The sequence below is a fragment of the Phoca vitulina genome, unplaced genomic scaffold (genome assembly GCF_004348235.1).
Source record: "Phoca vitulina isolate PV1807 unplaced genomic scaffold, GSC_HSeal_1.0 scaffold45, whole genome shotgun sequence".
Taxonomy (NCBI): domain Eukaryota; kingdom Metazoa; phylum Chordata; class Mammalia; order Carnivora; family Phocidae; genus Phoca; species Phoca vitulina.
The window spans coordinates 2,360,937-2,377,579 of record NW_022589748.1 but is presented as its reverse complement, the minus strand read 5'-3'; the positions used below and the strand labels follow the sequence as shown (position 1 = coordinate 2,377,579).

The following is a 16,643-nucleotide window of genomic DNA, read 5'->3' as shown; positions in this document are numbered from 1 at the left end:
AGGTGAAGTGGGATAAAGGTGCCATCCGTTGCCATTCTGACTGGTGGAAGTTGGCAAAGACTGAGCTAACCTTGTCTACAGATGGTAGACCAACTGGGCCGGAGGGGCACTGGGCCTGGCAGGAGTTCAGGGTCCCAGCCTGCGAGGCCAGAAGGGCTGTTGCAGCACCTTTTAGAGTGACTGCAGGCCTTCTGGGCTCTTCTGTGCCTGCCCTCCGCCAGGCATTGTCTTCTGTCCCCCTCGCAGTAGCCTCTGGGGCCTTTGTCACCTCCCCGATCAAGGACAGTTGAAAGACGTTGCATGGGAACTCACCCTGCTCCTGTTGGCCCCAGGGGTAGCAGTTGAAGGAGGGGAGCTGGTCCTCCAGTTCCAGCTTAGCTGGAGGCAAATCTCTGGGCAAGCCCTCTGGTCTGGCAGAACTGGACAGATTCTGGGAGTTCTAGACCTCAGAACCCCAAGTTTAACTTTCCCCTCAGTAAAGGTTGGGTTTCTCCAGAGCTTTTGGGTTTCTCCAGATCGTATTCTCTTAAACTCTTAAGGAAATCGAAGAGCTTCTGGAAGTCACCTAGACTGGCTTCCAGGGGCCAGAGCCGAAGTATTCTGCCATGGATGTACATTCTCGTAGCTTGAGCACACCCAGTACGCTAGGCACAGGACGGAGCAGTTGTTCCTGTCTTCTTCATGCAGGATTCACCCTGCACACATTTTTGTCTTTCATAATACCGCCAACAGCCCTGTGAGGTAGGTAGTAATATCCCCATTTTATAAAGGAAGAAACGGAAGCTCAGAGAGGCTTTGAGATTTGTGTGTGTGTGATGATGTCATGACATAAGGAGTTTAAACATATCTGTTTCCAGACACCATTGGTGGACATGATTATTGAAATGTGCTTCCCCAGGACTCCTTCCTCCCCGTGTCACCCACTGCCCTGCCTTTGATGGTCTCCCCCCGGGAAGGGCCCTGGGAGCCGAGGAGCAGCAGGTGGGGAGTGGAGTGCTAAGCGGAGGAACTCGTATGTCCCCAAGCTGTGGTCCTCAGGTTAGTGTGTGATTGTGACCCTGGGCCTGCACCGCCTCACGCACACCTTTCCTACTTTCTACCACTAGGGGTCTTATTTCCTGGGAATGGTTTCCATCACTGAGAAGGCCTGCCTGGTCTGCACATCCATCTTTCCAGTTTCTTCACTCTTCCCCCTCTCTGGGGCACAGGTATCATGGCCTCCCCGGAGTGCTTACTGATTCTGGTACTTAGGGGTTGCTTTTTACTTCTTTTCCTCCCAGGCTTCTGTGAGCATGGTGCATTATGAAGTTGCTCCCTTTGCTCCGGGTCAGCAGGGGGGTCTTGTGGAGGGAAAGCTCCAGAAAAATGTTGAAAATAAATTGCTTTTTTGGAAAGTAATTTAACAGCCTTCAAAATATTTATTCCTTTTGATTCAGAGATATTTCTAAGATACTTTCGGAAACTCCGTTCTAAGGAAGTAGTCAGAGGTGCACAAAGATTTATCTTGAAAAGCTATCAATCATGATTATCATGGCATTGTTTATAATGGTGAAAATATCCAGCAAGCGATTCTTATGTTCATAGGCTAAGATAACGTTTGAGAATTTATCATGTTCACAATTTCATACGTGAAAAAAAAACAGGACAAAATTATATGTAGTATAAAACCAATAATGGTAAAAAGGAATTTGTGATATACATATGAAAAACTGGTAGAACAGGGGCCCCTAGTTGGCTCAGTCGGTGGAGCATGCGACTCTTGATCTCAGGGTTGTGACTTCGAGCCCCACGTGGGGTGTAGAGATGACTTTAAAATCTGTAAAGAAAAAGCCAATACAACAAAAAACTGGTAGAAGAAAAATAACTAGTACATGTTTGGGTTACATTCTTTTACTTTATGTTTTTAAATTTAGCATATGTTTTTCAATGATCATGTATTTTGTTTTAAAGATTTTATTTATTTGAGAGAGAGAGAGAACAAGCGGGGAGAGAGGCAGAAGGAGAGGGACAGGCAGGCTCCCCGATGAGCAGGGAGCTGGACACGGGGCTTGATCCCAGAACCCTGAGATCATGACCTGAGGTGAAGTCAGACGCTTAATCGACAGAGCCACCCAGGCGTCCCTGATCATGTATATTTTTAACTTGTTTTATTTTGAAATAGTTTCAGATTTACAGAAAAGTTGCAAAAATCGTGAATTCTTGAATACTGTTTACTCAGTTTCCCCAAATATTAACATTTTACTATGTTTGTTTTATTCTCTCTCACTCTGTCTCTCTCTCTCTCTCTATATATATATATATATACTTTTTTTTTTAGATATTTTTTTCCCTGATCTACTTGAGAGTAAGTTACAGATAGGGCGCTCATTTACCCCTAAGTACTTCGGTGTTTACTTTCTAAAATTCAAGGACGTTTTCTTACAGAACCATAGTACAATAATTCCCACCAGGAAATTCACATCGATACTCTACTTTTCTGAATGTGGAGTTTATTCATATTTTGCCATTCACGTCTCTTATAGCAAAAGAAAAATATTTTCTTCCTTTTTCTTTTCCTGGCCCAAGGTTGCATTTAACCATAAACACTCTTCTATGTCCCAAAGCAGTTCGTTATTTTATCATATTTGCCCTTGACATTTTCCAAAAAGTCAGGCCATCACTTTGTAGCATGTCCCCCAGGGTGGATTTGTCTGCTGATAAGACAGTGATAAGATTGAGATTGTGTATTTTTGGCAGAATATCACAGAAATGGCTTTGTGTCCTTTGGAGCACCATAGCAGGTGGTAGGCAATGTCGCTGGCCCAGGATTGGAGCCATTACCTTTGATCACTTGGTTATGGTGATGTCAGCCCGGTTGTCATCTGTAAAGTATTGTTTTTCCCTATGCAATCAATAAGTTTCTCATCACACTTTGACCCGCAAGTTTTAGCACTCACAATCCTTGCTGAAACGGCTCTATCACCATAGAGGTTGCCAGTTGGTGATTTTCTAAGTCTTTCATTTTCTTAGTTGGTATTCTCCTGTAAGGAAGAACTTTCTTTATTCATCCAGGTATTTATTGATTCATGTATGTATTCATATCAGTATTGACTTGTGTGCTCTCCTTTTGTCCTCATGGTTCTAATCTGTCACTCTGGGATTTATTTCGGTTTTCACAGATTTGGCTAGTGGGGACCCCTTCCAGGACCCTGTGTCCTTTTGACACGTCCCCTGTCATTCTTCCAGCCCTTCTTTCCTGGTTGGCACAGCAAAGTGATCCAGACTCAGTCACTGCTTTTCCTGCCCTAGTTCTGGAGCCCGCCATTCCTCCAAGGAGCCCTGGTTCCTTCCGATGGAGAACGGTGTTTAGAAGCCAGGATCTGGGAGCTGGATAGGACATACACCCCGCATGCTCACGCATCCGTGTGCATTGACAGCAGCCATTCCTTCACACCGCACTCCTTCCCTTTCTCTCTTGCCACGTTTGTGGCTCCCTTCCTCAGTGGCAGGAAACCCAGCTGCTGTGTATTTATTTTTAGTTTCTGAAGTAACACGTGAGTACCAGGAATACCAGCCATCTCATTAGAAAAGGACAAAGCAAAGGGCCCCTGAGACACTCACCACCCCACTCATATTGCAGACGCTCCCTAGAGGAAGTCACTGTGGGTCACTTTCCCGGAGAAATACTTTTTATTTCATTAATGGTCTCGTAATGAGAATATAACTTTTTTTTTATTCAGTATGTTTTGGCAGTCTTTCAGTGAGAGTACTATATACTATAGTTCCACCTACTTATTTTTTTTTTTTTAAGATTTATTCATTCATTTGAGAGAGAGAGAGAGTGTGTGTGGGGGGGAGTGAGGCAGAGGGAGAGAGAGAATCCCAAGCAGACTCCCCCCGACCGTGGAGCCTGACGCGGGGCTCGATCCCAGGACCCTGCGTTCACAACCTGAACTGAAATCAAGAATGGGCCGCTTAACCACCCAGGCGCCCATGAGATTGCGTTGTTTGGAATTGACAACCTAAGCAGCCAGGTTGGGGCCGTTCCCAGCAGTCCTGCGGCGATCGTGCCCTGGTCCCAGTGAGAGGCACAGCCCAGGAAGAGAATCACTGGACCCTGAGGGCTAGGCATTTGTTTTAACATTTTATTTTTTATGAAGTAAATAGCACACACATTATTTGAAAACCAAGCAAATAATACATTAAAAAGCAAGTGAGAAGAAAATTAAAATCTCCCCCCCGAGCTACTGCTCTGTGACGATCCACTCACGTATCATTTTTTGCATATGCAGACATTTTTTTCCGTCCCTGGGGCCAGAGCACATGCGCAGTTGTGTTGTGGATGCTCCCTTATGTTGCAGTGTAACTTACATGCAGTGAAAGGGCACAGACCTTCAGTGTGCAATTCAGGAAATTTTTACACGAATAGCCTCTCTGCAGCCACACCCCAGAGCAAGATACTACATGTTGTCCAGCCTGCCAGTAGCTTCCCTGGGGTCTCCCACGCGTGACCCTTGCCCCAAAGGCATATTGGCCCATCGCCTTTTTTATATGGTCTTTGTCTGGTTTTGGTATCAGGGTAATACAGGCCTCATAAAACAAGTGGGGTGGCCTTCTGTTCTATTTTCTGAAAGGATTTGTGCAGAACTGGTGTGAGGTCTTCCTCAGATGTTTGGTAGACTATATCCATGAAGCTGTCTGCTCCTGGAGTTCGCGTCTGGTGAAGGTTTTAACTACTAATCTGAATTCTTTTGGGTGAGCTTTGGTGGTTTGTGTCTATTAAAAAATGTATCCACGTTATCAGATGTCGGCGCCAAGTTGGTCATAATTTCCTATGTTATATTTGTAATCTGGGCAGAATCTACGCTTTCTGCGCTTCCATTTCCTGTATTGGCAATTTACGCCGTCTTTTCTTTTCTCTCTCTTTTTTTTTTTTTTACTCATCAGTCCGGCTGGCGGTTGATCCTATTTGAGAGCAGCATTTTGTATCAAGAGTTATAAAAATTCAAATCTCCTTAAGAATTTAAGGATTTTTTTTTAAAAGATTTTATTTATTCATTTGAGACACAGAGATAGAGAGAGAGCATGAGCAGGGAGAGAGGCAGAGGGAGAGGGAGAAGCAGGCTCCCTGCTGAGCCAGGAGCCCGACACGGGGCTCGATCCCAGGACCCTGGGATCATGACCTGAGCCGAAGGCAGACGCTTAACCATCTGAGCCACCCAGGCGCCCTCTTTTTTTCAAAAGAGAAAAGCTTTCTGTTTCAAGATGCTTTTCTTACTATTTAGAGTGGACGTCAGGGTGGACCTCAGAAAAACAGACCCACATTTTTAATTCAGGCTCCACGACCTGCCAGCCATGTGGCCTCAGACCAACCACGTAAACCCGTCGGAGCTCTGACCTCAGCGGCCAGGAGGAGGGAACAGTAACTTGTGGGCCCCCATGCTGCGGGTCGCCAGCAAAGTGGGAACTTGGGAACAGCCCAGAGAGCCCTGGTGTGTTCCTCCACTCCCCTGGGGCACGTACTTCTTCTTCTCTGTCCCCACAGCACTCTGTAAACACTGATTGTTGCTGCATTGTTCACATTCGACCGTAGTGTTGTCTCTGTTTCCTTGACCAGACTGTGAACTTCCACACAGCGGGAAGGGTTTTCCTCATCTTTTCCCCCTCGTGCCTGTGTGTATTTAAGTGATCAAGCCTATTTTAATGAACAAAGAACAGGGAATTAAGTAAATAACGGTACAACAAATCAGTGGCAGCCAAAAAGGTATCATTATAAAGGACCCTCCAGCAACATGGAAAAATGTTTCACAGAATAGAATACGGCCGACCCTTGAACAACTCAGGTGTGGACTGCGCAGGCCCACCTCTACGTGGATTGTTGTCGATATATATACATGCAGTACTGTAAATATATTTCCTCTTCCTTGTGATTTTTTAAAAGATTTTATTTATTTGAGAAAGAGACAGAGCACAGCAGGGGGGAGGGGCAGAGAGAGAGGGAAAAGCAGACTCCTCGCTGAGCAGGGAGCCCAACATGGGGCTGGATCCTGGGACTTTGGGATCATGACCTGAGCTGAAGGCAGACGCTTAACCAACTGAGCCATCCAGGTGCTGCCCCCCCCTCCTTTTTTTAAGAGAGAGAGAGCAGGGAGGGGGGCAGAGAAAGAGAATCTTAAGCAGGCTCCATGCTCAGCACAGAGCCCAACACAGGGCTTGATCTCATGACCCTGAGATTGTGACCTGAGCTGAAATCAAGAGTTGGATGTTTAAGTGACTGAGCCACCCAGGCGTCCTTTCCTTATGATTTTCTTAATGATGTTTTCTTTTGTATAGCTTATGTTACACTAAGATTCAGTATAGAATTCATACAACATACAAAGTATATAATTGATTATTTCTGCTATTGGTAAGGCTTCCAGTCAACAGTGGGCTTGTAGTAGTAACATCTGGGGGGAATCAAAAGTTACACGTGGATTTTTGACTGTGCGGGGTGTTAGTTGCCCCTAGCCCCCGTGTTGTTCAAGGGTCAACTGTACATTTTATCTGCTTTTTGTATGTACGTATATGTATGTGTATGTGTGATATATTTATGTATGGAAGAAATGAAGGAAAACTCCAGAGAAAAAACAGCTGTGTGGCTCTTACCCTCTAACATACAGCTTTTGAGCAGGGAGAGGCTGGGACGGGAGGTGGCGAGGCCCCTGTGGCTGGAGGCTTTCAGTTAGAGGCTGGAATTTCTGGGCACAAATGGTCGTTGCAGCCCGGGGCGTGGAGTCCAGGATTCCTTCTCCTGTCCGTCACGGTTTGCAGATTCCCAGGCTTCCCTTCGCCAGAGGAGCGGGGAAGGGACCATCCGGGGGCAGCATCTCGTGTCTGTGCAGACCGAGGTGGGTGGGAAGAGGCGCAGTGCGGCCCGGGTGCTGGTGTGCCCAGGGAGCCAGGAGCCTCACTTAGCCCGAGGAGAAAGCCCCACTCTGGGTGAGGCACACACTGTTCTTGTGACCGTTTTTTTTAATCCAGAGAGCCAGTATGTCCCCCTTCCTGCCTTTTTCAGAGCTCTGTTCTGAGCCTCCCTGTTTCTCTTCCTTTTTCGTGAGTCCTTAGGCTGTGCCGTGGGATCCTCTGTCGCTGTGTTGGTGGCTGCCTCTACTTTCCATGGCTCTTGTTGATCGTGAACTAGAACCCTGTGTGTGTGTGTTTCAAAGGGTTCGGTGAAAGAGACTCAGGAACCAGTAATTAACTCAGGTCAGAGGCTTGGCACTGTCACCAACCTCAGCCAGTCCAGTTTAATGAACATACACTTGGTTGGTCTGCGTCCCTGGCTCCTGGGCTGGCAGGCACTCTCTCTGTCACTGAGTTACCCAGCCTTCTGTTGACACATGTCCCGTGCTGGGGGCCCTGCCTCACAGCAGCTCATTCTGTCTTCAGACACCTTTGTTAGAAAGTCCTTGGACAGTGTGTAAATCTCTGTCCTCCGTTCCCAGGGCTGATTTCTGCCGTCAGGGCCCTCTCCCTCTGTTTTCTGACTACCCAAAGAAGGGATGGGCCTGTTGCCTCTGAATCTTCTTGTCTTTAGGGTAAACCTCTCCAGTTCCTGGACTGTTTCTCATGTGGCATGTTTTGGTGACCGCTCCATCCTGGGGACTCCTTCTGATGGTGTTACTTAGTCTTTGGTGCTAAGTGGGGAGCCCTTCTGTAGCTCTCCTCATGAGCCCTCAGTGTTTGGGGAGGCCATCCTGGCGTTGGCCCACCCCATTCCCATTTCTGTAAAACATTGGGGAGTGTCATCGTCCTTGCTGAGGCTTGTTGTGTGAACACATGCCCTGCATGGGGAGGGTTCTGACTGCCCTTTGGGGGTTCTCATCAGCCTGTTGCTCCTTATGCCTGCTGACGCTCTAGAGGCAGAGGAGAATCAGAACTGTTCGGCCCAGAACTGGCATAAACTAAGGCAAGTCCTCCAGCTTCCTGGGTTTCTCATTTCCTCATTTGTATTCAAAATTAACTGAGGCAGAGGGGTAGTCAGGAGGTTGAACTGGTATGAACTTGTGTTAGAAAAGCCCAGTTCTTTCTCCAGTGTCTCATTTACGGTGACACTGCTGCCGCACACAGCACTTCTGACCCCAGCTCTGGGGGTGGGGGTTCCCCACAACAGGCAGTTCTGTGACACCATCTGGGTATCCTACAGCTTAGCTCAGTTCTGACAAGGTCTGCCTGGAGCTCGTGTCAGATTAAGGGCTCTGTCCCACGGGACTGCTTCCCCAGATCAGGTGCCAATCACAAATCCAGGTGGTCACCTGTGCTTCTGACCAATCAGCCATAAATGGGGGTTCCCCACAACACTCTCCTCGGGTTCAGTGAACTTGCTAGAGCAGCTCACACATGTAGGGAAACATTTACCTTTACCAGTTTATTAAAGGACACAGTAAAGGATACAGATGAACAACCAGATGAACAAGCCTCACAGGGTGAGGTCTGGGAGAGGGCCTGAGTGCAGAAGCTTCTGTCCCTGTGGAGTTGCAGTGCATCACCCTGCTGACATGTGGATGCATTCACCAACCTGGATGCTCTCTGAACCCTGTACTGTTGGGATCTTTGGGGAGGCTTCCTCAGTAGGCATGTTCAGTCATTAGCTCTACTTCCAGCCCCTCTGCCATCTCTAGAGAAGGGGACAGGCAGGGCTGAAAGTTCCAAGCTGCTAATTGTGGTTTGGTCTTTCTGGTGACCATCTCCCATCCAGGACCCCACCCAGAGCCACATTAGAACAAAAGATGCTCCCAGTGCTCTTATCACTTAGGAAATTACAAGGGTTTTGGGAGCTCTGTCCCAGCAACAGGGGGCAGAGACCAATATATATATTTTCTATTTCCTCACAGAACTCCTGTGAAGTGTGCTGTGCCCATATATTGTCCTGCACTAACTTCTAATAGTGTTGCTATGTCTGCCCACAAAAAGCCCTGGAGTATTTGCCAAGGGTGTAGGGGAGCTGTGGGTTCGCACCACTTGGAGTTCGGGACAGGTGGCCACTGAGGGGTGAGAGAAACCAGCCCACGCGGCTCTCCATGCCAGCTGCAGTTCCAGTGGTCTGCTCCTGTGAGGCTTGGTCAGCTCAATTTGTGCTGAGTGATGCTGGCTCTCCTACCTGCTTCTTGCCAAGTCATGCTTTCACACATCCAGTTTTCCTGGCTTCCTTCCTCTTTTACGTCATTGCATCAGACACAGTGCCAGTCATATGTCTCCAGACCACACCCACAAGCCCTGTTAAATAGGGGGAAAGGTCATCGGCTGGGGGCACTTATTGTCTCCTGTGGAACATTGGCCTGGCGTGTTCTGCCTTGGTCAAGGCCTCATGATTGTACTGACATGGTGGGTGGAGGCACTGTTGTTCAGGTTCCCACCTATGACAGTTGTAATCATGCCACATCCCCACCCAGTTGTCCCTGGCTGCCCAGGACCCAAAGACCCCTGACATGTAGAGGGCTCCTGGGCCCTTTGCATGCTGGTCTCAGTGTATTTCAGAAGGCTCATCTCTTACCGAACACCCTTGCGCCCACACATGCAAATGCATCCCATCTTACCACACTCGAGTCACACCAGATTCTATTACCTCTGCTATTCCGTAATCCTGGCCTTTGTACGTGCTTCCCCTGACTTCTCTTATCTTCCTTATCTGGCTGGTGGACCCGGGTTACTTTTCATGACTCAGCTCAGATGTTAGTCCCTGGATGCCCCTCTTTGACTGTTTTGGACCATCTTGTCTTCCCCTTCCTCAGAGCCCGATTTTACCCCAAGATGTTGTACCTGCTGGGACATGGTTGTGAATGACAGCAATGAGTTGGCACCCTCCATCCCCCAGCCGCATGGTGGCTCTCTGATAAAAGGGAACATGTAAATAAGATTAGAGTGTAACAACATTATTCCCAGAATGTCTAGGATACAAGCACAAATCACTCACCATACTAAAAACTAGGAAAATTTCAACTTGAATGAGAAAAACCAATCAACACACGCCAACATCAAGGTGACACCTATGTTGGAATCATACAAGATGTAAAGAAGAGCCAAACAGACATCTTAGAACTGAAAAATACCATAGTGAAAATTGAAAACTCTGTGGATGGCTCCATCGTAGGACTGGAAGATAGAATAGCAGAATTACCCCCAATCAATGTAGAGCAACAGACAGAAACTAGACAGAATGGAAAAAAGTGAACTAAGCCTCAGGGACTTGGGGGACCAGTCACAAAACACATTTATGTCATCGTAGTCCCAGGAGAGGAGAAAGAGGGTGGGCTGAAAAGGTATTTGAAGAAACAATGGCTGAAAATTCTCAAACCTACAGATTCAGGAAGCTGAGTGAACCCTAAAAATGGTGAATCCAAAGATATCCACACCGGATGTGTCTCGGTTTGGAGGATGAACTTTGTGGGCATGCTAGCTACAGAGGAATCTGTTCCACGGCTCTCTTGATTACTGCTCTTTAGCGGCTGCCTTGGGGAGGGCCCTTCCCCTGAGCATCTCCCTATCTCTGGAGGATAAGCTATCAGGCGCAAGCAGGCTTGGCTCCCTTGAGGGTTTTCCCTCATCTTGAAACCACTGATCCTTGGCAGAGGTTTGTGAATTTGTGTAGATGCTGTTCCCATTGCACCTGGGGGTGGATGCCACCAAGTGCCAGTGACTGCCACTGGGTGACCTACATACCGAAGGGGCCAACCAAATCAGTTGCTCAGGCTTCTTCCCTCCTAGTCGCTGCTTCAGGTGAACAGCTCACCCCAGTGTCGGTGCCAGGTTGTTTGATCGGTCTTGTTTACTGATCAGAAATTGTGTACAGGGGCCGCCTGGGTGGCTCAGTCAGTTAAGCGTCTGCCTTCCGCTCAGGTCATGATCCCAGAGCCCTGGGATCCAGCCCCACATTGGGCTCCCTGCTTAGCAGGAGCCTGCTTCTCCCTCTCCCTCTGCTGCTCCCCCTGCTTGTGCTCTGTCTGTCAAATAAAATCTTAAAAAAAAAGAAAAAAAATTGCATACAATGAAGGCAAAGCCACAAGTACTTCCTAGAGGATCATTTTACCCTGCAGTGTTGGAAACCGGTCAGATGGAGAAAGGGGTCTTCTTCCTTGTTTGCCTTTTCAGAAGCACCAGAATGGGTTGCCCTTGGCCTCCGGCATCAACTGTTGAAATTCAGGAGGAATGGTTTCTCTCTTATATGTCTGCCTATTTATGTCTGTCTTTTCCTGTATGTATATTGTCTTTTATAATAAAAATCAAAGCTCTATGTACAGACCTAATTTGTAATAAGAGGTCAGATACGATCTGGTCTGTTTGGGGTTAGCAGGACCTCGTTGGCTGGTCTTTTGATCTGCCCTTTTTTCCTGTGACTAATTTTCCAGATGAGAACATGAAAGCCTGCTGCCTTTAAGAAGTTCGGCTGGAGGGCCGCCTGGGTGGCTCAGTTGTTAAGCGTCTGCCTTCGGCTCAGGTCATGATCCCAGAGTCCTGGGATCGAGCCCCACGTCAGGCTCCCTGCTCTGCGGGAAGCCCGCTTCTCCCTCTCCCACTCCCCCTGCTTGTGTTCCCTCTCTTGCTGTGTCTCTCTCTGTGAAATAAATAAATAAAATCTTTAAAAAAAAAAAAAAAAGTTCGGCTGGAGTACCAGCCAACTGCTGGGAGGGCCTGCTCTAGTTAAGAAATTGCTCTGTTTAAACACGTACGTTTCATTTTTGGTTTTGTTTTGGTTTCTGTTGCTGACAAATGTTGTGTTTGGCCCCCAAGAGCTCTGTACTGTTCAATATTCCTCCTTTTCACTAAATGTAGAAAGAAGAAACGACCTACAGATTAAAGACCCTTTTAGGGCAGAAAGAGTGCACAGGGCTCCCGAAGTCTCCTTGGAGTGTCTCCGACAGACTCTCTTGCGGTCAGAGGTCACTCTGCCACATTCGATGTGGAGGACACTCTTGTCAGGCAGGACGTCCAAAATGTTCTCATCAGAATATTTCAGGTAGCAGAGGAGAGTGATTTTATACCAGACCAGGCAGAGGTGCCTCGGGACAAACTCCCAGAGGTGCCTAATTTTACCAACATGGCGGAAGTCCCATCTGTCAAATTCCGCGTGAATTATGTACCAGCTTGCGTTGCTTCACGGTTTTAACATTAGGTCATGCCACCTTCCTTTGGATGACTGTGTCTTTGCCAAGCTGGGTTTCCAGTGGTTGTTTGGACCTAACTACTCCATAAATGGAGCTGTTAGGTATTCCCGTGGGCCTGGGGACAGGACATTTTTGCCGAGATACCAGGGGCTCCATGAACCAAGAAAGTTCGGCACCATCTGTCCTCGTGGATTACCACATGGGCACATTACCAGCCCCAGATTTCTCTTCAGTCTACTTGTTTTGTGTTATCGGTTCATGATAACAGTTTTACATTCCGTGTGTCATAATGTATTCATTGACTCCTTCCGTCCATTCCATGGGGAGTGATCGAGCATTAGATGGTGCGCCAAGTTCCGTGCCAGGAAAGTAGGAACCATGGGAGTGACAGTCGAGCTGAGGTCATCAGACCCCAAGTCTGAAGCAGGAAGCAACGAGAGGAAAAGCAGCTTGGGCACATGTAAAGGCACTGGGGCAGCGGTGCAGAGGCTTAGGCTGGGGAAATGGGTGGGCGTCTGTGTGAGCTACAATGTGAAACCAGTGGCTCGGGATGAAAATCGTGGTTTAACAGTTCATTCACGGCTTCAGCCCCAGGCACGCTGCTCCTGTCCTCGGACGGGAAGCGTAGGGGTAAGGATTTTCCTTGACTTCCTTCTTGCCAGTCCTCCCTTTCCACCATGTTCCAGACACAGAGGTACCTACGATACTGTTCTTCGTTCAGGAGCTCATAGCAGTGCAGGGGAGAGCCCCATGTCCGATAAGTCATCCTACTTAGACGGGTACGGAACCCAGCCCTCCTCTGGGAAGCAGGGGCCCCTTTCTAGTTTTCACTCACGTGAACTGCTTACCTCCTGGGAGCCTTCCGTTCCCTACGGTAGAAGGAGGCCTCAGATAAAATGGTCGCTGGGTCCTTTCTGTTGCTCTTCTGTGGCTCTTGTCTGAAGTTTTATGCCTCACAGTGCTTTTGAGACCCCTGAGTGCTGGCACTGTCCCCCATTCTGTTGGGGCCTCAGGGCCGGAGCCCCACCCTAACTTGCTGCAGGGAGTCAACATCCCAGGGGGCAGCGCCTGGGCGTTTCCACGAGGTGTGAGAATGCGTGGGGTCTTTACTCTGAGCTTGAGGAGAGTGGCCCGGATGCTGAAGGAAGCAGTAAGTGCGGGGATCAGAGACAGAGCCAGACTGAAGGAGAGTGAATATAGCCTCACAGACCGTGGTAATGACGTATCTGTGTTGTGCTTTGTGGCTGATAAAACCACTCGGTAATTCGTGTGCAAGGCGTTGCCAAGCCATCCCCTCTAGAATCACATGTTCATTTATTCACCATGTTGACGTTAGGCGCTCCTCATCTGTCAGGCTGTGAACAAAGTGAAGTCCCTGCTCTTGTGGGCTGACCCTGCAGTCAGGGAGGTGGCCGGTGGGAAGGATGTATGACGTAATGCCAGGTAGTGATCCGTGCTGTGAGTGGGCTCGGGGAGGGAGAAGGACCAGAAACTATACTGAGGAAGAGTCTCCCTGAGGTGGTGACATGCGTGCCGAGACCTGAATGAAGTGGGGGAGAGAACCCTACAGGTAACTAGAGGAGCAGAGTCCAGGCCACGGCATTAACACGTGCAAAGGCCCTGGGGCAGGAGCAGACCTGGAGGCTTGAGGGGTAGCAGGGAGACGGAGTGACTGGTGAGGAATGAGGAAAGGTGAGGGGCCAGACCCTATGGAGCCTAGCGGCCAGCTAAGGGCTTCAGATTTTGTGCTAAGTAGGACATGAAGCCATCTAAGGGTTTGCTTAGGGACATGATCTGGCTTACTTTTTAAAAGGCTCCCTGTGGCCACTCTGTGAAGCTGGCCCCTTAGGGGTCTGTGGCAGTGGCCTGGGTGGCTGGAACCAAACGTGGGATGAGTGGGACTGTGTGGATCCCCTGCTCTCCAGCACACCATCCCTGCGGAACCCCCTGCGGCACCACTTTCTCGGGTGGTATGGGCAGCTCGCGTATGTGTCAGGAAACGGTCATTGGTCATTTCGCTTCATGGCCATGAGTCTCCCCCCAGTAAAGTAAGGGGGCTGGGTGACTTGAGCCGGAGGGGGAAGGGCAGTGGGACAGGGAGCGGACGTTGGCTGGCTGCTGCTATGTGGGGGATGGTGGGGGGGGGGGCTTTCCTGTGTCAGCCGGGCCCCGAGGGTCTGCGTGGCATGACTCTGTGGGCCGGGTCCTCTCCCGCCAGATGACACTGGCAGGGTTGGATAGGAAGACGTGCCGAACGAACGCTGAATAGATAATCAACATGCGCAAGTTCATCCTTAAATATAAACGGTGCTCAGTGTGGGTACTAGAGTTAAATTGGTCCTGTAGCGTCACATAGCAGAGAGGATGCGCTGAGATTATCACAGGGACTCAGCCGTTAGAAAAGCACTTTGGGTGAATGAGAAAGCAGAGGGCCAAGCTCGAGGGTCCGCTCTGAGCGGGCCGATGCCCCACAGGCCCTAGGAGGGCAGAGCTGGTGCCCGGGGTCCTTGGATGCAAGGGCAGCTGTTGGGGGGTGGGGGGCCCTGGTGTCTCCCGGAGGCAGGGACAGTGAACAGACGTCAGACGTGAGGCAATCTCCTGTGCCTGGGCTGCTGAGATATGACTAAGGCTTTCCCCACCGCGGCTGGGAGCCACGGTTGTGGTGGAAACAGCCCGCTTGGTGATAGTGGGGATTGCAAAATGGAGCAACACGCCTTGCGGAGTTGAGCCCGGCCTCGTCGAGTGCAGGAGTGCACTGCTGGGGTTGTAGGTACTCCCCGCTGACTTCGTGGACTCAGATCTGCTTCCCTGCCGGGTTTCAGTGGTGGAAGCACCAGCTGGGCATCTTTCAAGGGAGCAAATGAGGTTGGGGTGCTTGGGGTCCTCAGTGGTTCACCAGGACTCACAGAACTCAGAAAAGCTCTTTTACGGTGTTTCACGGCAGGATAGAGACCGAAACCGGCAAGGGAAAAGGCTCGGCAGGGCTGAGTCCGGGAGAAACGAGGCACGAGCTTGCAGCCGTCTTTGCCCACTGGAGTCACGGGGGCTCAGCGCTCCCAGCGGCCGTGCCTGGCCACACATCTGAAGTATTACTGGGGAGCTCACTGCTGCCCTGGTGTGCAGGGCTTGTACTGGGAGTCAGCCTTGCAGGCGTGGGGCACCGCGTCTCTAACCTTACCTGCTCGGTCTCCAGCATCCCAGAAGTCAAACCCGTACAATGTGATTCGGAGTCCTAGGCATTCGTCCTGAATGACGTGGTTAGCGTAAACCATCCCCGTGGCCCAGGGTCTCAGGTGCACAGACACTCATCGGTGGCATATTGCCTGGCTCAGAAGGGATTTCCCAGGAGCCATCCAAGGGCAGGTCCTGAAGGCCTTTGGGCGGGGCAGGGCTTGGGGCAGCCGAGGCCTGTTGCACACCTGGGGAAAAGACTTGCCTCCGAGTGGCGCCCACTCTCGTGTGGAACCAAGCCTTCCAAGCCCTTGTGGGGCTGGAGGGTGCTCGGTGGTACCGGGAACCTGTGGCTTCCGTTCTCTGTGTTTGCAGAGGGCCCAGTCCCAGCTCCAGTGGTAGGACTCCTGTGGACACCGCGGCGCCGTTCGCTACTTTAGTTTCGGTCCGAGGCTGTAGCTGTGTCTCAGAGGGACCAGTGGCCATGTGTGGGGCCACCAGCTCCTGCCCCCGGTGCTTTGCTTGGTGCTGCCCCCGCCTTGGGGCCTAGAGACCCTGGCTGAAGCTTCTGGGGCTCAGGTGCTCCCCCGCAGGCCTCAGGCAGACCCTGCTCATCCCTGTCCTTTCTCCCTGCAGTTTCCTGTCAACATGGGGGACTCCCACATGGATGCCAGCGCCACCGTATCTGAGACCATGGCCGAAGAAGTGTCTCTTCTCAGCATGACGGACATGATTCTGTTTTCCCTCATTGTGGGCCTCCTGACCTATTGGTTCTTCTTCAGAAAGAAAAAAGACGAAGTCCCAGAGTTCACCAAAATTCAACCAACGTAAGTGACCCTACTCAGGATCCCTCTCTCAACCTTCCAGAGCCCGTCCGTCAGTCCCGGCGGGGCCCCGTCCGTGGGCCTGGGTCAGGAGGGAGCCAGGCGAGAGAGGTGCAGGCTTCCTTGCAGCACTTTGGGTGCTTTCTTGGTGGCCTGGGCTTCAGATGCCCCTTAACCCCTTGTGTGTCCACAGCGCATGGGCGTTCACGAGGTTCTTTCGGGTCCGTTTCTTGTTCGCGCTTCTCGATGGAACCTCACAGGGACCATTCAGAGGAGAAGGCACCGTTCCACGGGTAGATCATCTGAGGCTCGGGGGCATTAAAGGTCGTCAGAGCTACTGCCAGCACCCAATTAATATTTCACTCCAGGCCTGTGATCTTGTCTCGCGAAGCAATGGGGCGGAGAGGTGCTGTTTGCACGGGGCCACACAGAGGGATGCAGATGGCTTCTGTCCCGTCGCCTCACTGACGTGGGCAGGATGGCGCTTCGGCGCTAAGGCATCTTTGTCACCTCACGCTTCCCAGTGTTC

General features: G+C 50.2%; 1 protein-coding gene across 4 annotated transcripts in view; it reads left to right on the top strand.

Annotated features, from left to right (window-relative positions):
- The window catches only part of LOC116648646 (NADPH--cytochrome P450 reductase), a 60,592-nt gene that overhangs the window by 18,091 nt on the left and 25,858 nt on the right, over positions 1–16,643 (top strand). For 3 of the 4 annotated variants that reach the window (XM_032430756.1, XM_032430755.1, XM_032430757.1), the window contains exon 2: positions 15,927–16,117. In XM_032430756.1, the coding sequence (XP_032286647.1) occupies positions 15,939–16,117 (179 nt within the window). In that variant the 5' untranslated portion in view covers positions 15,927–15,938. Of the gene's footprint in view, positions 1–890; positions 1,209–15,926; positions 16,118–16,643 lie in introns of those variants that run through there. The other variant, XM_032430754.1, reaches the window with a different exon arrangement.